The 21,884-nt window shown below is 38.4% G+C and overlaps 1 protein-coding gene across 1 annotated transcript in view; it reads right to left on the bottom strand.

Annotated features, from left to right (window-relative positions):
- LOC124803010 (UDP-galactose transporter senju) overlaps positions 1–9,973 on the bottom strand; it is an 84,543-nt gene extending 74,570 nt beyond the window's left edge. The window contains exon 1 of the mRNA XM_047264116.1: positions 9,497–9,973. Coding sequence (XP_047120072.1) covers positions 9,497–9,587 — 91 coding nt within the window. The 5' untranslated portion in view covers positions 9,588–9,973. The remainder of the gene's footprint in view (positions 1–9,496) is intronic.
- Between the last annotated feature and the right edge of the window lie 11,911 nt (positions 9,974–21,884).

The following is a 21,884-nucleotide window of genomic DNA, read 5'->3' as shown; positions in this document are numbered from 1 at the left end:
CAGCTGTTTGAATTGAGTAAGTCACTTGTGTCAAATGACTGGGTATACAATGCTACTGGTCATAGGAAGGGGCCTCGTGATGGTGTAGGAGGCCTGCTGCAGCCCCATGCTACATCTTTTCAGACCAAATACAGCTGTGATTCGAAATGCTGAGGATTTTACTAGAGTCGTGAAATCCTACACATCCACAGCACTCATTCTTTTGCCCAAAGAGGAAATTGAAGAATTCTACGAGCAGAAAAAAGAAGAATGGTCCAAACAAACTACTCCTGTGAAAGGAATTCAGAAGACACATTTTTGGACTCAAAGTGATGGGCGTACTCATATTGCACGCACTTCAAAGAGCAAGAAAGAAGAAATTTCGTTCTTTCAGCCAACACCTTAGAAACAGCAGGATAATATTCAGATTCACAACCTGAGAAGGGGGATGTTTATGGCGTGTGTGTATGACTGTGACTGCTGAATTGCAGAGATTATAGACACCAGTTATGAGTTAAAATTGTAGTGAACTTTATGCTACCACATGGACCAGCTGCTGGATATAGGTTTCCAGCTGAAGGACAGCAACACCATCAGTGCTCACTTCCTGTTCACAATGTTTTGAAGATTGTAAGTGCTCCAGTTCCTATTGGTTCAACAGGAAGGCATCATCCTATATCAAAGGAAGATACTGAAGCAGTAGAACACATTTTTAGTTAGTTTACTGGCTAATTTCAGTACAAAGCGGAGTGCATGGAAGTTGTATAAATTGAAACATTTCAGTATTTGGGTCTTTCACTTACATTTTGGAACCATTTAAAATGCTTGAAAAATGAGTCCCTTCCTCATCTTTCAAAACTAAAATTATATTAAATAAGGCTAGGTATTGATTTTTATGAGTCTGTTATGTGATAATGTGGTAATAAAACAGGTTCTATGAATGGTAAAAATTTCAATTGTTTATAATACCTGTCCAACCTAAAGGTGGAAGCTCTCCTTTTCAGGGAATGTAAAACTATATGATGCTAATAAAAAAATCAAAATTTTAGGGATTGGCATTTTTGAAAAAATTTTTTTCCATAAATTGTAAAAAAAGTTCAGAACACTATAGTAAAAGAAATTTGAGAGATAAGTCCACGTGGAGGATTTGTTTGTGATCATAAAGCAATTATCTTAAAAAAATAAAAAAAGAAAGAAAAGCCACTATTCCAGAGATACAGGATTTTAAAATTTTTTCCAAAATTCGCATCTTCGAAATGGTATGCACAGTGTCATCTTTGGCAGGCTTTAGCTCGGAGCAGAAATTGTTTTGGAGAAAACAAAAATATACGTGTTCCTTACTTAGACCTTCATTTTAACATAGGCTAAATTCAATAACATCCAAGACTATGAAGGTAACTCCCCTGACTGATGTGATACGGATTATGCCTAAAACTGTCAGCCGGACAGTAGAGTGCACAGAGGAGAGGCTGCTTGTAAATCAATGCGTGGCAGTCTCTGCCTGAATTGATATGGACTATGCCTTTTAGAGACGGGCCCAGCCAGCTCTAACTCAAGTTACATGTTTACCTCTACCCATATGTGTTATCAGATTGTTATTGTGAGCCACTTTGTGGCTAGCATACCCATTATAATAAACTGTTCTTAATTTTTAAGACTTAATAAAACTTTTTGTGTCAGTTATCAAGTGGTGTTCTCTTCTTACAAGAGCCAAAGAAATTTTGGTCATATGTAAAGGCTGTTAATGACACCAAACAGGCACTCATGGATGAGACAGGAACTGAAACGGAGAGTAGCAAAGCAAAGGTAGAAATGCTTATCTGTTTCCAAATGTTCCTTTTCAAAGGAAAACCCAGGTGTATTACCGCAATTTAATTCTCATACCACTGAAAAGATGAGTGAAATAAATGTTAGTGCCAGTGTCATTGAGGAACAGCTGAAACCATTAAAATTGAACAAAGCCTCAACATCCATTTGTTGTAGAGACCTAGAACATATTCTGAGCTCAAATACAATGAGGTGTCTTGAACATAATGACCCCCTCCATGCCAACCAGCATGGATTTCAAAAACATAGATCATGTGATACCCAACTTGGACTTTTCTTATAGGACATCCTGAAAGCTACGGATCAAGACAGTCAGGTAGACGCAATATTTTTGGAGTTCTGGAAAGTATTTGATTCAGTACTACCCCTACACTTATTATCAAAATTATCATCATATGGGGTATCAGAAGAAATATGTGCCACAACTGAGGATTTCTTGGTAGGGAGGATGCAGCATGTTGTCTCGAATGGAGAGTCATTGACAGATGTAGAAGTAACTTTGGCTGTACCCCAGGGAAGTGTGTTGCTTCCCTTGATATTCTAGTTGTACATTAATGACCTCGCAGACAATATTAATAGTGACTTAAGACTTTACTCAGATGATTCAGTTACCTACAATGAAGCACAATCTAAATGAAACAGTACAAATATCCATTCTGATCTCGATAAGATTTCAAAGTGGTGCTATGATTGGCAGCTTGCTTTAAATGTTCAAAAATGTAAAATTGTGCACTTCACAAAACAAAAAAAAAAAACATAGTATACTATGAATACAATATTAGTGAGTCACAACTGGAATCTGTAAACTCATAGAAATACTTGGGTGTAACACTTAGTAGGGACATGAAGTGGAATGATCAAAGAGGTTCAGTCATGGGTAAAGCAAGTATCAGACTTTAGTTTATTGGAGAAAACTACAGAAACACAATCATTTTACAAAGTAGTTTGCTTATACAAGGGTTGGAACTTAAATAGTGGCTACTATTTATTCACAACCGATACAAAAGAGTTACATGTTTGCACCTGTTCTGTCCTTCAAAGTAGTCACCAGTGTTGTGTAGAACCCATTGCCAGCGATGTGCAAAGCATAGTATACCATTAGCAGAGCCTGTTCTGTTGATGGTGCGAATGGAGTGGTCTAAAGTTATGGTGATTCTTGTGTACGATTGTGATGGTGTTATCCTAACGCTTTATGTTCCTCCACGGCAGACCGTCAGTGCACAGTATTACTGTTCATTTTTGGAGAATCACCGTGACCAGGTTTGCAGAAGAAGCGGCGACACTTTCTGCGCAACCCACCCATCATTTTGCACAACAATGAGTGGGCACATACAGCGCAAGCTGTGGCTGCTCTGTTCAGTCGATGGGACTGGGAAGTACTGTACCATCCACCCCGGACTTAAGTCCTTGCGACTTTGATTTGATTCTGAAGGTGAAGGAACCACTTTGTGGCATTCGCTTCAGAACTGTTCCAGAGATCTGACAGGCAGTAGACCACTCCATTCGCACCATCAACAGAACAGGCTCTGCTAACAGTATACTACGCCTTCCACACTGCTGGCAATGGGTTCTACACAACGCTGGTGATACTTTGAAGGACAGTAACAGGTGCAAACATGTAACTCTTTTGTATCAGTTGTGAATAAATGCCGGCCGGTGTGGCCGTGCGGTTCTAGGCGCTTCAGTCTGGAACTGCGTGACCGCTATGGTCGCAGGTTCGAATCCTGCCTCGGGCATGGATGTGTGTGATGTCCTTAGGCTAGTTATGTTTAAGTAGTTCTAAGTTCTAGGGGACTGATGACCACAGATGTTAAGTCCCATAGTGCTCAGAGCCATTTCAACCATTTTTTGTGAATAAATAGTTGCCACTATTTAAGTTCCAACCCTCGTAAATCACTTATGCAACCTATCCTAGAGTATTGCTCAAGAGTGTGTGATACGTACCAAATAGGACTAGCAGGAGGATATTGAACTTCCACAGAGAAGGGAAGCATGAATGGTTACATGTTTGTTTGACCCACAGGAGAGTGTACTGAGATGTTGAAAGAATGGAACTACAGGCTCCTGAAGATAGATTGAAAATATCCCAAGAAAGTCTACAAAGTTTTGAGAACTCGCTTTAAATGATGACTCTAGGGATACATTGCAACCCTCTACATAAAGCTGCCACAGTAATTGTAAGCATATGATTAGACTACTTACAAGAGGCATTTGAATAATCATTTTTCTATGCACTGAATATGTGAATGGAACAGGGGAAAAGTCCTAATAACTGGTACAGTGGGATGTACCCTGTACCCCCCACCATGAACTTCACAGTGTTTAGAAAGCATCCAGATTCATGCAAATGAAGATAATTACTACAAAACACATTTCTCAACTTGCACATTTTATGGGGGGTGGGGGGACACTACCGCACACTGTTTGGTGAGTTGTTATCTTTACTTGTAAATCACGTATTTTGTGTGCTTAGACAAAGTTTTTGGGCTGTTTTGTCTGAAGTACAAACATGTATATTGGTTAAAAGCCAGTTTAATGCAGAATCAAGTGTTTTCCAAGTAATATCATTAAGAGTCGGAATGTTGCAATCTGAAGTAGGACTAGGTAACTACTATGATCAAATAAAGTATAACTTTCTTTAAAAAAAAAATCTGTGAAGATAATGGGGTCTGATAAGCGCTCAACATATGCCCCTCAATTTAGCTGTAGAATGTATCCAGTGCTAGACACCAACAAAATCCTAGATTCTTGAGTCAGTAAAATCTAACAGAAAATCTATAAAGAACAAGTTCCAGTGAACTTTAGATAGTCTTCATAACAGTTTTTCTCGTTACTTTATGAAACTGAAACCATTTTCCGTTAGTTGGCTGCATACTTTTAGTACTAGTAACTTGTGTTCTTTTTATACTATGTGCCATAACGTTAAAGAGCTGTTCTGGCCTGTAATGCTACAATTGCCTAAATCTAGTCTATGAAATTAGAGGCATCCAACTTGCACATCTCCTCAGACAACCATAAGAACTTCTTCGATACCAGCACAGCTGCTACAGTATCTTTAATTAACAGTCCCTGCACTATTGTCTAGGTCACTTTCCCTGCCAAGTGGTTCATACCACTCTTACGAATGCACCTTTCCAACCACTAACTAGTCAGGAATCATCACTGGTAGGACTCGATCAAAGGTAGGGTTCCCTGTAAGACGAAACATCACTTGATGCTTCACCCATCTCCGTAGCCGAGGTTGCTAATGCAGGCCTGTGCAGTTGTGAAGTGTTACCACAGAATTGTAAAAGAAAAATCATTAAGATCATTTGTTGGCCAGAGGAATTCAAAGAACCATAAATGCTCTTGCCCAAGTTGAAGCCATGCACTTTGACTTTGGTAGCCACTCCATACAGGTCTGCACTGTTGTTTAATGGACAGAGTATGACCTTACCAAGTATTGGTCATAATTTGTGATTGGATTCAGGATTTCACAGAATATTAAACACAACATAGCATTCTTAACAGGACAAAATCAACAGTCAGAAACCTCCCAACCATTGACGTTTAGAATCTGCTTAAATGATCTACTGAATAATGTCAGAAGTTCTGTGAGGCTGCATGCAGATAATGCTGTTGTCAACAGGAAAGTTGCAATGGCAAAACACTATATCAAAATGGAGGATGACCTGCACATGATCAATGATCAATGTAGAGACTGGCACTGAATGTAAATAAATGGAACATTATTGTATGTAAATTAGATAGAGATACCTATGTGTTCAAATACATTATAGGTATTAAAATCACCAGAAATGGTAACAATCACAAATACCTAGGAGAAAGCAGATAGGACCTGGACAAACTGGAAGAGTCATTGATTGTGAGAGTTTCAAAAGGAGCATAGATAACATCTGATTGAAACTGGAGAAATGCTGAAGTCAGAAGATGAAATAGGCAAAAAGACAAGGCCCAGGAGAAATCTTTGGGTAACACACAAGAAACCAAATTTAACAGACAAAAGGAGAAAATACAAAAATGCAGCACGCTAATGGAAATAGGGTACAGAAGCTTAAAAATTTTATTGAAAGAAAGAGCAAAATTGCTAAACAGTATGGGCAGAGGGCAAATGCAAGACTATAGAAGCATGCATGACTACAGGAAAAAAGGGGCTATCTATTAAGGGAAAACAAAAGGCATTTGGAAGAAAGAGAACCAGCTATATATACGTCAAGAGCTCAGATAGCAAGCATGTAGTACACAAAGAAGGGATGGCTGAAAGGAGGACGGAAAAGAAAGTAGGCATATACAAAGGAAACTATAACTTGAAGAGAAATGTTACAGAAAGGGACGAGGAAGTAGATGACGAAGATGATATGGGAGATACAATACTGTGTGAGGAATCTCATACAGCACTGAAATACCCAAGTTGACACAAAGTACTTGAAGAAGACAACTACCCTCAAAATTGTCGATATCCTTGTAAGACGTACGCCACAGACGAAATAGAATATTTTCACAGCATTGATTGGAATACAATCACTGAAATTCTGAAGGTAGCAAGATAGATACAAAACACACGCCTACCACAATAGTACAAGTCTATATAAGCTGACTAGCTCCACAGATGATGAAGAGATTGATGACATGTATGATGAGATAAAAGAAATTACTCAGATAGTGAAGGGAGACAAAAATTTAATAGTCATGGGTGACTGGAATTCGATAGTAGGAAAAGGAAGATAAGGAAACGTAGTAGGTGAATATGGAATGGGGGTGAGGAATGAAAGAGGAAGCCGCCTGGTAGAATTTTGCACAGAGCATAACTTAGTCATAGCTAACACTTGGCTCAAGAATCATAAAAGAAGGTTGCATACATGGAAGAAGCCCGGAGATACTGACAGGTTTCAGATAGATTATATAATGGTCAGGCAGAGATTCAGGAACCAGGTTTTAAATTGTAAGACATTTCCAGGGGCAGATGTGGACTCTGACCACAATCTATTGGTTATGAGCTGTAGATTAAAACTAAAGAAACTGCAAAAAATTGGGAATGTAAGGAGATGGGACCTGGATAAAATGACAGAACTAGAGGTTGTAGAGAGTTTCAGGGAGAGCATTAGGGAACGATTGACAAGAATGGGTGAAAGAAATACAGTAGAAGAAGAATGGGTAGCTTTGAGAGATGAAATAGTGAAGGCAGCAGAGGATCAAGTAAGGAAAAAGACGAGGGCTAACAGAATTCCTTGCGTAACAGAAGAGATACTGAATTTAACAGATGAAAGGAAAAAATACAAAAATGCAGTAAATGAAGCAGGCAAAAATGAATACAAATGTCTCAAAAATGAGATAGACAGGAAGTGCAAAATGGCTAAGCAGGGATGGCTAGAGGACAAATGTAAGGATCTAGAGGCTTATTTCACTAGGGGTAAGATAGATACTGCCTACAGGAAAATTAAAGAGACGTTTGGAGAAAATAGAACCACTTGCATGAATATCAAGAGCTCAGATGGAAACATAGTTCTAAGCAAAGAAGGGAAAGCAGGAAAGTGGAAGGGTATATAGAGGGTCTATACAAGGGTGATGTTCTTGAGGACAATATTATGGAAATGGAAGAGGATGTAGATGAAGATGAAATGGGAGATATGATACTGCATGAAGAGTTTGACAGAGCACTGAAAGACCTAAGTCGAAACAAGGTCCCGGGAGTAGACAGCATTCCATTAGAACTATTGATAGCCTTGGGAGAGCCAGCCCTGACACAACTCTACCATCTGGTGAGCAAGAGGTATGAGACAGGTGAAATGCCCTCAGACTTCAAGAAGAATATACTAGGCCTAAGTCCAATCCCAAAGAAAGCAGGGGTTGACAGATGTGAAAATTACCGAACTATCAGTTTAATAAGGCATGGCTGCAAAATACTAACACAAAATCTTTACAGACAAATGGAAAAACTGGTAGAGGCTGACCTCGGGGAAGATCAGTTTGGATTCCGTAGAAATGTTGAAACACGTGAGGCAATACTAACCTTACGACTTATCTTAGAAGAAACATTAAGGAAAGGCAAACCTACGTTTCTAGCATTTGTAGACTTAGAGAAAGCTTTTGACAATGTTGACTGGAAGACTCTCTTTCAAATTCTAAAGGTGGCAGTGGTAAAATACAGGGAGCGAACGGCAATTTACAATTTGTACAGAAACCAGATGGCAGTTATAAGAGTCGAGTACATGAAAGGGAAGCATTGGTTGGGAATGGAGTGAGACAGGGTTGTAGCCTCTCCCCAATGTTATTCAATCTGTATACTGAGCAAGCAGTAAAGGAAACAAAAGAAAAATTAGGAGTAGGTATTAAAATCAATGGAGAAGAAGTAAAAACTTTGAGGTTCGCCGATGACATTGTAATTCTGTCAAAGACAGCAAAGGACTTGGACGAACAGTTCAACGGAATGGACAATGTCTTAAAAGGAGGATATAAGATGAACATCAACAAAAGCAAAACGAGGATAATGGAATGTAGTCGAATTAAGTCGGGTGATGCTGAGGGAATTAGATTAGGAAATGAGACACTTAAAGTAGTAAAGGAGTTTTGCTATTTTGGGAGCAAAATAACTGATGATGGTCGAAGTAGAGAGGATATAAAATGTAGACTGACAATGGCAAGGAAAGCGTTTCTGGATAAGAGAAATTTGTTAACATCAAGTATAGATTTAAGTGTCAGGAAGTCTTTTCTGAAAGTATTTGTATGGAGCGTAGCCATGTACGGAAGTGAAAAATGGACAATAAATAGTTTGGACAAGAAGAGAATAGAAGCTTTCGAAATGTGGTGCTACAGAAGAATGCTTAAGATTAGATGGGTAGATCACATAACTAATGAGGAATTATTGAATAGAATTGGAGAGAAGAGAAATGCGTGGCACAACTTGACTAGAAGAAGGGATCGGTTGGTAGGACATATTCTGACGATCAAGGGATCACCAATTTAGTACTGAAAGGCAGCACGGAGGGTAAAAATCATAGAGGAGACCAAGAGATGAATACACTAAACAGATTCAGAAGGATGTAGGTTGCAGTAGGTACTGTGAGATGAAGAAGCTTGCACAGGATGGAGTAGCATGGAGAGCTGCATCAAACCAGTCTCTGGACTGACGACCACAACAACAAACAGGATGAATAAAACACAGGGAGCAAATTGTCATTTATAACTTGTACAGGAACCAGACTGCAGTTCAAGAGTGGATGGACATGAAAGGGAAACAGTGGTTGAGATGGGAGTGACGCAAAGTTGTAACCTATCACTGGCGTTAATCAATCTGGGAATTGAGCAAGCAAAGTAGCAAACTAAAGAAAAATTTGGAGCAGGAATTAAAAGTTCACGGATAAGAAATAAAAAGTTTACGGTTTGCTTGTGACATTGTAAATCTGCCAGAGACAACAAAGAAATTAAGAGGAGCAGTTCAATAGAATGTATACAGTCTTGAAAAAGTAGTAATAGGATGGATTTTAACAAAAGATGACACGTTAAGTTGCAGACAGGCACAATTAAAAGGCATTTACACATAAGCTTTCGGCCACAGACTTCGTTAGAACAAGAGAAACAAACAGCCTTCATTCACACAAGCACGCACACCTCACGCATAAATGACTGCCAGCTTATTCCAGAATGATTTATCTGCAGGTAAAGCATATTTCATATTGATTTTACCACCAACCTTGATTTATAAACAACACCATGTACGCGATGAATATCACTACGCTCCATTTCGTGGGGAACAGTTCATTCCAACTAATTCGCAACGACATTTTTACTAGTTCATCACCTTTACACAAACGTCAATCTATAGGTAACGGTAGGCACCGGTAAGAGCATTTCGTGAGCCCTGACGTGTTTCACAAGTTCGGTGCTACGGCGTTTAATTACGGAAAGACCTGTATAGGCATTGTTACCACAGAGCCGTAAAGCCAGAGTGTTTCTGACTTCCTGTTCGTACGTCACCAATCTGCAACTGACTACTTGCTTCGCTAGCATTATAACGTTTCCTGGTAACCGCCGAAACCTTTAAACAATACGCTGTCATGTTGGGCAACATTAAGTGTACTTTATTTGCTTGGTACACGTAATTAGGCGCAGAAAGGGGAGAATAATATACAGGCAGGTTAGGGGGCAAAAAAAAGCTTTTCTTATTTGATAAACACCATCACTCATATCGGCAAATAATTTAATGTTTATTACACGTTTAGGCATATGACATATTTATATGGTACAACTATATCTTTGGCTTAATCTTGATAAGGTCTCATCAAAGTTACTAGGCCAAGTGTTGCAAAGATAACGCACGCACAGTGTGCCAAAGGTAATTGCGCTCGGGACACATTGCCAAGGCTGTAGGAGGACTTTCATTTTTTTCCCTACGAGTGTTATTCCATAAAGAGGTCAAACGTCTAGATCGAAAAATTATTTACTTTTTATAACAGCCAAGCAACAAAAAATCATACACTGTTCATAAAGGACGATTCAACACTCGTTATCAACAGACTTTACCGTCCGTCAAATGATGGACGGTTCACACCAAAAAAGAATATATATATATATATATATATATATATATATATATATATATATATATATACGCAGAGCTGCTGCGCCCAGACCACTGCAACTTTTTACTGCAACACACACACACACACACACACACACACACACACACACACATATATATATATATATATATATATATATATATATATATATATATATACATATATATATATATGTGTGTGTGTGTGTGTGTGTGCAGCAGCTCTGCGTACCTACTGCAACCAATCATGTTACACAGTTTTGTTAATGCCTCTATGATAACGCCTCAGTGTTGCCGGGGCTCTACAGACGGCCACTGTCTTCACTCTTTACCATTTGCACTTGGTCTTTGAAAGCTGGCTGCCAGAGATCAACTTTGCCAGCTCAACTGTAAGTCGTTGGTTCACACTAGATGGAACGTGTACACGATGTCAATTTGCTTAGCCCCAGTACCGAAAGGCGAAATTGAAATTATAAGATACCATCTGTGATACAAAACGTTGGAGAATAGTATCGGAGTTAATGAACTAACAACGATAAAATTTGTTGATGATCAAATACAACTTCATAACTGATGTGGCTGCTCAATTTTGTTTGGCACCTGTAAATTGCATAGAAGTGAAACAACATTTCAAAACATCGACATTTATTCGTTAGCGAAACTATATACTGTATACATAAACACATCTAACAAAATTTTATAGGGGAATACGTAGAACCTGTTTACCTTATAATTATGTTTGATTTTCCATACGAAGCAAACAGCGTCATAACCAACAGTATTTTTCTACTTCAACAGAGCTGATTTTTTCACTTAATAAAGGGCTATTTAATGAAAACCGTTTCATCAACTTATATTTCCATTTATACGAAGTGTAGGCATCAGCTCTGCACAGGTATTGTAAAATCTAAATCATATTTCACTGTCAGTATGAGGCCTCTCTTACAGAAGAGCACTCAATGGCAAAATATTCAAGTCGTCATGGAACACTTGCAATTTCTCACGAAAACAAAGCAACATATAAATATTGTTCGATGTATTGATATGTATGACGTATATTTTTTCGAAAAAAAAAATTTGACGTTTTTTAATGATTGGACGATACTTTTGTATTTTTTTGGTTCTCAGTAGTGTGGAAAGTTCACTATACCACCTTTGTCAAGAACTTCGTTTATAAATTTTGATTTTTCCGTTAATAAAGTCTTCTACGATCGCTAGTTCCTTAAAGGTCAATTCCCCTTTGAAAGAATGGAACAGGATGGAATGGAACATCTGAATATTCCACAATGAGGTACTCACACAAACCGTTAACAGAACAGAAAGGGTAGGGATTCAATGGAACACCAAGGTCAAGATTTCTCGGAAAGAAAGGTCAGACACTGATATTTGTGTGGGGACTGTGTCGTCGTTTGCTGACATCTGAATTTAATTTATTTTCGCCACGCACACTAATATTATAATAGTAGATATCGCGCTTTTTTTTTTCTTCTTAGCCTTTGCTTTATTAATTTGCTTTGTTTTCGTGACCAATTGTCAATGTTTCACGACGACATGAACATTTTCTCCGTTGAATGTTTTTCCATAATAGAGACTAGATAATGAATGCAAAAAATTATTTACGTTTTACAATATCTGAACCGAGCTGATGCCTACATTGTGTATATATGACAACATAAATTGATGAAGCAGTTTTCATTAAATAAACTTTTATTGAGTGAAAAAGTCAGTTTATTGAAGGACAAAATACAGTTGTTTATGACGTTATTTGCTATATATGAAAAATAAAACATAATGTAAATACGCTCTACGTATTCCCCCACAAATTGTGCTTGATGTTGTGACGTCGCAAGTTATTATAGGATAACATTTATTGCAGTAAGATACGTAGACCTGGAACCTGGCAAACGTACAGGAGGCTGAAAACTTGTGTGTTACCCATGACTCATAGCACATCTGTCGCTACTAGCCAGTATGAGAACGGGCTTCTGTGACACTTAGAACGACCGTATATTCATACCCCCTACGAATCTAAATAAAACATTTTCAAACATGGTATACTAATTTTTTTATTCAGAAGATCTCCAAATTTCAAAGCTCTACATATAATAGTTTTGGAGATTCAGAAAATTACCTAATATCCACCAAACCATCACTCAGGGTGAAAAATTCAGTTAGGAACGATTACAGTTTGTCTTTTGTTACCATTTGAAATCACAGTTCTCAATATACCAAATCAATTAATTTGGATTTTTATTTCCAAAACTTTAATTATTCTTCATCTTGTAGTATAAAAATTCAGAAAAAATAGTATCTGTTTAATGTGTTGTTGTGTGAATAAATGAGAATGAGTGAGATGGTGTATGTGGCTCAAACGAAAAAATTCAATATTATATTATATACAACATTACATTATTGGAATGTGGTAAAAATGTAATTTACCCACATTGATGATGGTGTATGTCTAGGGGGGATTACTTTTGTAAGATGGCAGCCAGAATATCAGTTTAAAGTGCAATCGTTTTCTATATTATTATCAAGATTAATTTTATTTCGTTTTGTTTTATTAAACATTGTGTTAGTATTTGCATTTTGGGATAACATAAATTACTTTCTGAACAGTGATTGGCTTAGGCGAGTTTTGCCATGAGAATGACCTCAAAGAATCATTCTGATTGGTCCGTCAGACTGATCAGCCAATCAGAATTACGTAATTCCCGCTCACAGCTAGTTAGATATGCTGTTAGTGAGGCAGCATCGAGAGAGTCACTCACCAGCTTCAGACGCAAAAGAACATGTTAAATGTGATGATTCTCATCATGTGTAAAACGAAGGAATATTGAGTTCCTCACGTTTAATACGTGTTGTGACTAACGCTGATGTAGTTACGAACAGTTTGATGAAAGCTTGGAGTTTCGGGAGTGTATGTTGGAAAGTTAGTCACGTGTGATCTTTCGGCCTTTATGTTAATTCCGTGTGGCGTATTCTGTATTCAGGTATTGAGTATTTGGCGAGCAGTTTCTTTTAAAGAAACCCACTGAGAAGGACCGAATGTGAAACTCATTTATAATAGCGGATCTGTGACTGTGAGATCGCGTCATCAGTTGGGTCACACTTGTATAAGTTTCTGGCTGCTTTGAGTGTGAAATTGGTTGTATGAACTGTGAACAGAGAACAATAGATACGTTATTTAGGTACAAGCGGACTTGATAGTCCATTTTCTTGTGTGCTAGAAGCAATAAAAAGGCTTATCTACAAATTTTTTGAACATTTACAGTGAGAAAAAATGCATCATATCACTACCAGAAATCTTGATATATGTGGGATTGCAGGAACTGAAATACTACTAGAGTTTACGCGAACTTTGCAGGACATATATTAGACGGCGTTTTCTTCAATGCTGCTTTTTCGCCATCTAGTAAGTATCTATGCTTGCAGAATGAAGGGACATCGAGCAGAAGCCATACTCAGGTAGGTGGACGTTTATTATGAACAGTACGCCAAACGATTTTTGTAACCCACCCTGCTGTAGTATATATTTTCGTTAGCAAACAACTGTTGATGTTTTGAAATGTTGTTTCATTTCTCAGCAGTTTACAGGTACTACACAAAATTGATCAATCACATGTGTTATGAAGTTGATTGGACCATTAACAAACTTTTTCATTGATTCTGACAGTGTTCTCTTACTTTTTGTATCGTGGATGATATCACTCAACCTTACTTTCGCCTTTTGAAATTAGGCTAAGAAAACTGACATGTTGACATTCTGTCTAGTGTGAACAATCCACCACTGGAGGCTGACATCACCTGAGATTCTGTTCCACTTCATTCATATGTAGTGTCTATCAGCCTTAATTCTGATGTAATACTCAGATTTTTTTATCTTGAACTAGCATCTCATAAACTCATTATCGCCATTCAGTACCAGATTAACTGCAGTTATGTTGGGTTAATGAAACAACTAATGTGAACACACCTCCCTTTGATATAGATGTTCCCTTCTACTTAATGTTCGTTGGATACTGTAATGACTAGGAGATTGGTCGCACACCTATCACAGTACCCAATAAAGAGTTATGTGAACTTCTTTATAATTAATAACTACAGGCAAGATGTGGTCAGTGGTGAAAAATAGTAATATTCCAAAAACCAAATGGCTCATGATTAGAAATAAAATATGTTTGTTAATCATAAAAGATTGTATAATTAACACAATGAGAGATGGACTCCCTCATAATTACAAAAATACTGAATTCGGCATGCCTAGTTACTGTTCAGTGTTAATGTTCTGGAAACTAACTTCAAAATATTTTACAAATTCATCAACTACCTGATATAAACATTTTAGAAATTCAAATGATTCAGCTCACAGCTGCAGTCCAAGACACTAACATCTAAAACATTAAAGGTGCCAATGTTATTCTGTATAAAAATTAAAATTCATAAGATTAGCAACCACAGTATTTGCAAGGCCAAGTCATAAGTATTCACACTTACAGCTACAACCAACTATCAGAACTTCTCTAAGTTTTCACAACACCTACATAAAATTTTACAATTTCACGAAAGTTTCGTCACTTAAAACTATAACTGACATGCCTCACATTCATTCGTATATCTGACCTTGGTCAACTCTCAAATTGAACTGTCATCAACTTTATACAAACGAGATCTGTTGAGAATTCCCCAAATTTACATTTAAATTATTCTTACTGTGCATATTACATATTGGTCACGATCAGAATCTCACTAGCATTTCTGAGCTGTCCTTAGATTTTAGCTGTGGTCCTTAATTTTTTCTTGTTATTTACATTTTAATTAGTGAGATAGTTTGCCATAATGTGCTATTAATTACTGTAATTATAATACATGGGATTTTGTGTATTTTGTAGCTGTGAAATGGTATTTCGGGCTCTGAATCCACACAATGTCGGCTCTTCATCACATTGAGATTCTGCAACTGTCAACCACATGGGTTTTCCCCTTTGTTACTAATGCTACAGGCAACTTGCTGTCCTTCTCTCAGCCAACTTACTTCGTGGTCTCTCATTTACACCAATTGCAGAGAGAGAAAGTGTTGTCCATTACGTGAAGCAGATGACTCTGGTCCCTACCTCCTCTGAGTGACACTCATTTGTGTCAGAACGTATGCATGTTGTGCCCTATTACCTGCCAAAACGGATTATACGCATCTAGCAATGCCTGCCTGTAATGCCTCAATGTCTAGCCACATCTGTATGTAATGACTCAAAATGCACTGCATTTGTGTAGTTTTCATAGCATTTGTAAATGGATTATTTTGACTGAAAAAATGTTTTTGTGTGGCTTATATTTTGAAAAACTCTCTCTTGCAGTTCTTTGCTTGAATCAGTATTTTATATGAGACAACTGTCATTTGCATACTGTAGTGATACAGAAGTTGTACAGTGTCACAGTGAAATTTGACACCTACATAATGGTTGGTACTGATTACATTTAAACTAATAAATTTGTAATAATAATAATAGTTTTGTTTAATTTAAACTACAAAGTGTTTTGCCTATGTTTACTTGTTGGTTTGTTTTTACTTGTTGCATGTACACATCACAGTGATATAGCAAGCAATCATGGCTATACTTTCTCACATCACTGGGTACAGCACACAAGTGTTTGATGTCTGTCCACCTCAAGAGGAAACCTGAAGTCTGTTTTATCTCCTTTTATATTGCATTCAGTCTCGTCTTGGCCACTGTTGAATCGAGGTCATTTTGTGGAACAAGTTAAGACATTTTATTACATGGCCTACCCTTGTATATCATTGGTGGAAATAAATCATCTGAAAATGTTTTATGAAAAATAGATAATGTTCACTGAATGATACTGACTATCTCATAATCAAAGAATAATATTTCAGTAGTGACTGTCATGAAATTTTAATTAACTGGTTATGCGCAATTGAAAATGTTATTTGATTTTGGGAAGCACTAAGAGTTAGAAGTACAGCTCTGATTTTATAATACTCTAACATCATAAATTTACAAAACAATATTTTGGTGTTTCAAGGACAGGAAAAAGCTACAAACTGTATGTTGATGAAAAGTACACAATCCAATTACATGGGAAATAATCCTCCACTATATTAACACTCGAGTAGACACCATTTTTCATAACACATGCAGCCACATGGCGCACTTTGTACACATGTAAAGAATAGCTGTCTTTATGTTACCAAGGAAAACATGTATGAGCAAAATCACAGTTTACTTTTAATTTAATCAAACAATGGTAAAATAAACTTACATTATAAATCATTGTTTAATAAAACAATAATAAAATACACCTTTCATTATATCACTCTATTGCTGCATACAAGTGTTACCCCACAATAATAACCCACTAGAAGCATTAAGCAGCACTGTTGTATCAGAACCCTGCCAACTGCTTATTATTGCCTCATAGTGGGATTGTGCTGCAAGTTCGAAATATGAATCATTTTCTTGCACAGATAACAAATTTTTTCTCACCTAGCTTGCTGTTTATTTTATATTACTGTTACTCATTTGCACATGTGATGACACAGCATATTATTGTGCTAACTGAGGCAATATTGAAGGAAAAGGTATGTGATCACAATAGTAAAACGACAATGGAATGGCACAAGACGAAGTTATTTGTGACTGGCGCACTTTATACTCAAGTATAGACTGAAAATAATTATGTTCAAGTGTAAATTAGAGAAATGAACAATTCACTGATTTGTTTGAGTATATGTTTAAACAGCATTGCTGGTCTCTGGACAATTGAGAAACTCAATAACTGAATTTTACAATTTATGAAACTGATCATAGAAAAGGAGTTTAATTTGTTTACCATAATCATCTTTAAATGAGATTAACCTACAAATATTCACGAAATTATGGTCATACAATCAGATTGTATCAGATATCAGATGAAGATGTGGTGGTGCTGGGACAACACAAAGTGAAAACACCATATTATATTAGACAAAATTTGTAGTTAGTGTGATGAATGGCATCTTCCTCTAAAAGTAGAAAAATGTAAGTTAATTAAGACTAGAAAAAATATTATTTTCGAATACAGCATTGATGGTATGCTGCTTGACACAGTCACATACATCTAGATGCAATGTTGAAAACCGATACAAAATCAAAACAGCGTATATAGGTGGTAACAGACAAGGTGAATGATAAACTTCTGTTTATTGGGAGAATTTTAGGAAAATGTAACTCATCTATAAAGAAGACTGAGTGTAGAGCACTAGTGCAACCCATTCTTGCATAGTTCCCAAGCATTTAGGATCTCTACCAACTCAGGTCAAAGGAACACATTGACACAATTCAGAGGTGATCCGCTAGCTTTGTTACCAGTAGGTTCTATCAGGACACAGTTATTATGGAGATTCTTTGTGAACTTTCCTTGGAGGAAAGACAATGTTGTGTTTGTGAAACTCTATTGTGAAAATTTAGAGAACCGGCATTTATAGCTGACTGCAGAACGATTCTCCTGCTGAGAATGTACGTTTTGTATAAGGATTAAGAAGATGAGATAAGAAATTAGGGCTTGTACAGATGCATATAGACAGTCGTTTCTCCCTTGTTCTGTCTGTGAGTGGAGGAGAAAACGATATGCATGGTAGTGCTACAAGGTACCCTCCACCATAAACCATGAGGTGCCTTGCAGAATATGTATGTAAGTGTACAACTACAAAGTTTTACATTCAAAAGGAACCTCTTTCACCACAATACCCTAATTACAGTGACACTAACTGGTGAAATATAAGCATTTACATTTGGTAGGAATAGGAATATCCTCAGAACTGATCCCAGTGGAGCACTGTATTTTGCTAGCATAATATTACTGTACCCATTTGTGTCTGTATTGCTGGTATTATGCTTCATCTACCTATAGTGCTTTTTGTTTTCTATGTACGATTTTAGAACACCAGCTATTTACTACTTATGTTGTAGTTACTTAATTTATGAGTAGCTGGAAGTGGTATGCAGTCAGATGCATTGGAAAGATCCAGATAAATTGCAAATTGTCTTCTGTAGAAACTGCAAAGTCTCCTTTACTACTATAAAGTTCTCAAGTTTCCAGCTGGATTACTTGCCCCACTCGCAAATTCAATCACACAGGGCTTGTTAAAGACCTTCTCTCCTTCTTCCAGTCACTACAGTGGAGACACTTTTTCGCCACCAACCCTACCAATCAGACTCAACCAAAGAGCAATATTCAACCCTACCTAACTCAGTTCACGCCTCCATCCAACTGTGATCCATCCTCACTGCCCCCCAAATCACCCCATGTTAACTTTCCAGAATTTCTTAACCTTGAATCTTGAATCACCATCATTCCCAAATCCCTCAAGATCCAAACTAAACTTACATCCATAGAATGATCCGCAGTCCAACCTATAAGAACTGTTCCCAATCTTATAACTCTACCTGCAGATAACAGCTCCACCACTCCAGTAATTAAAACATCCGGGCTAAGAGGCCGGGGTCCAATAGTAGAAATACTTCTCCCTGACTTTCCCCACCGATGGTTGTTGTTGTTGCACGTTTTCGGACATTTTTCTTCTGGGATGGAGTGCTCGATCTATCTCCTTGCCAGCGTACCCATTTTTCTGGAAATCAGTTCGCAAGTGGTTTGGTTCCTGGCGTTTTTTTTCCATTCATCCACAATATTACGGACCGTATCGGGAAAGTGCTGGCCAAGTTCAGAGTTGAAACAATCTTCAGACCCACCAAGAAGATTAGTGAATGCTTAAGATAGGCGAAAGATGAACGACACCCTTTACCTACTCCTGGTGTGTATAAAATTCTGTGTAGTTGTGGGAAGGTTTACATTGGAACCACAAAAAGAAGTATCAATACTCGCCTAACTGAACAAAAAAGGAACTGTCGACTGGGACACACGGACAAATCGGCTGTAGCGGAACATGGTTTTGAAACGGGTGACCATGAAATAAAATTTAGTGAGACGAGCGTGCTAGCTAAGACATTGCATTATTATGCACGTATGTATAGAGAGGCTGTAGAGATTTTTAAACACCACAATAATTTTAACAGGAAAGAAGAAGGCTTGAAGTTAGATAAGATATGGCGATCGACTTTGTACCAAAGATGTGCCAATCGATTACCTTCGATCAAGAGTAATGACGCCAGCCAGAGATAGTTTTACTGTTGACAACACGTGACGAGTGGTGGCGCCCTCTACGCGCTCTATATAAACAGGACCTCCACGGCCTAGCAGCCAGTCGTAGACTCACCTCAGATGATGTTGCCTGCAGCTGGCAACGAAACGTCAGGGAGAAGTATTTCTACTATTGGACCACAGCCTCTTAGCCCGGAAGTTTTAATTACTGAAGACGCCGGCCGTGAAAGCCTACACGCTATGATTAGCTCCACCTCTGTTGTTTTGAATCGCAGAAGAGCTCCGCCAGCTGTCAGATGCATCAACCTACAAATGTTGTTACAGTGACCCCATTCCAGAACTCCAGCAGGATCTCCAGTCACTTCTCAAATCCTTAGCCCATCCCAGACACTCTTTCCGGAGTCCATCTCTCTACTCACCCCTACCACTCCCAACACTTCTATCTTTTACATGCCAGTCCATAAACCCAACCACCCAAGACGATCCAATGTGGCCAGTTACTGTGCCAACACTGGGAGAATCTCTATTCTTGTAGACCAACACCTTCAATCTATTACCTGGAACCTACCCACCTATATAAAAGATACCAACCATTTCCTCCTCCGACTCTTCACTCTTCCTGTCCCTTTACCATGCAGTGCTCTGATCGTCACTGTTGATGCTACCTCCCTTTACACTTACATCCCTAATGCCCATGGCCTTACCACTACTGAACACTACCTTTCTCAATGCCCGATGCCCAATGCCAGATTCATTGATGACATCTTTGCAATTTGGATCGAGTGTGAGGACACCCTATCCATATTCCTCCCGAACCTTAACAACTTCTTCCCCATTTGCTTCACCTGGTCCTACTCAACCCAACAAGCCACCTACCTAGATGTTGACCTTCACCACAAAGATGGCTACATCAGTACCTCCATCCATATCAAAACCACGAACCACCATCAATACCTCCACTTTAACAGCTGCCACCTGTTCTATACCAGGAAGTCCCATCCACACAACCTAGCCACCTGTGGTCATCGTATCTGCAGTGACGATCGATCCCTCTCGAAACTTACTGAGGGTCTCACTGTAGCCTTTACTAATCATGATTAACCACCCAACCTAGTATAAAAACAAATCTCACGTGCATTATCTTTCCAGTCTCCCACCATCTCCCAAAGTCCCACCATCCGGCCACAGAGGAGCATTCCCATCACCCAGTTGCCTCTCCCACTACGCACTTGTGCTCGAAATCTGGCTACAGCTGCCAGAGACTGTGTTTGAGTTTGTGTGTGTGTGTGTGTGTGTGTGTGTGTGTGTCATTTAATTTTGACGAAGGCCTTACTGGCTGCAAGCTACGAGGATTGACTGAAAAGTAATGCATAATGCCTCCACCTTCGTAACTCTTCAACAGATGGCAGCATTGGTATGTGGCAGGTACTGTCTTGTTACATAGCCTCTTCTCTACAGCTCCAGTTGGCGGGAAGCCTTAGCATTGAACGGTTGTGTTGTTACAGTGCGAAGTATGGAACCATGAGAAGACGGTCGGTCAATATGATTTAAGCAACGTGCAGTCATTGAATTCTTGACAGCAGAAGGTAATACCTCAAAGGAGATTCATCAGAGAATGAAAGCAGTTTATGGTGGTTATGTTGATTTGAGTACTGTGCATCGTTGGGCGAGTACGTTTAAAGATGTTGAGGCGGGAACATCTGAACTGTGTGACAAATAAAGTGTTGGACGTCCTGTGACATCAACCACCGAGTTTCACAAGCAAAATGTTGACAGATTGATTCAGGACGATCGTCGTATCACTCAGACAGAAATTGCAAGCACAACTGGCATTTCACAAGAATGTGTGGGCCACATTATTGCTTTTCTTGGCTATCAGAAATCGGTGCACGATGGGTACCGCGGACACTGACTACTGAATTGAAAGCGCACAGACCTGAAATTTGCCAGGAACTCCTTTCGCGTTACTTGAATGAAAGTGTAGTGACGCCTTTCTCCATTCTATTGTGACAGGAAACAAAACGTGGGTGCATCATTATGACCTGGAGACGAAAAGTCAGTCTGGAATATCGACACAAAGACTAGCCCCAGAAAAAAGAAATTCAAGAGGCAGCCCTCAGCTGGAAAAATTATGACCACAGTGTTCTGGGACGCAGATGGTGTTATCCATGTTGATTTCCTTGATCGTGGAACAACAATAAATTCAGAGCATTACATCACAATGCTGCGAACTCTGAAACGATGGCTAACAAGGGCCTGAAAGGAAAAGAGAAATGTTTTCCTGTAGCATGACAGTGCCAAACAACACACTTCACGTGACACCGCAGCATAACTTCATAGACTGAATCTCACCACCATACGACAT

This window comes from Schistocerca piceifrons, chromosome 6, assembly GCF_021461385.2.
Source record: "Schistocerca piceifrons isolate TAMUIC-IGC-003096 chromosome 6, iqSchPice1.1, whole genome shotgun sequence".
Taxonomy (NCBI): Eukaryota; Metazoa; Arthropoda; class Insecta; order Orthoptera; family Acrididae; genus Schistocerca; species Schistocerca piceifrons.
The sequence above is the reverse complement of the archived record's forward strand: the minus strand, read 5'-3'. Positions and strand labels throughout refer to the sequence as shown.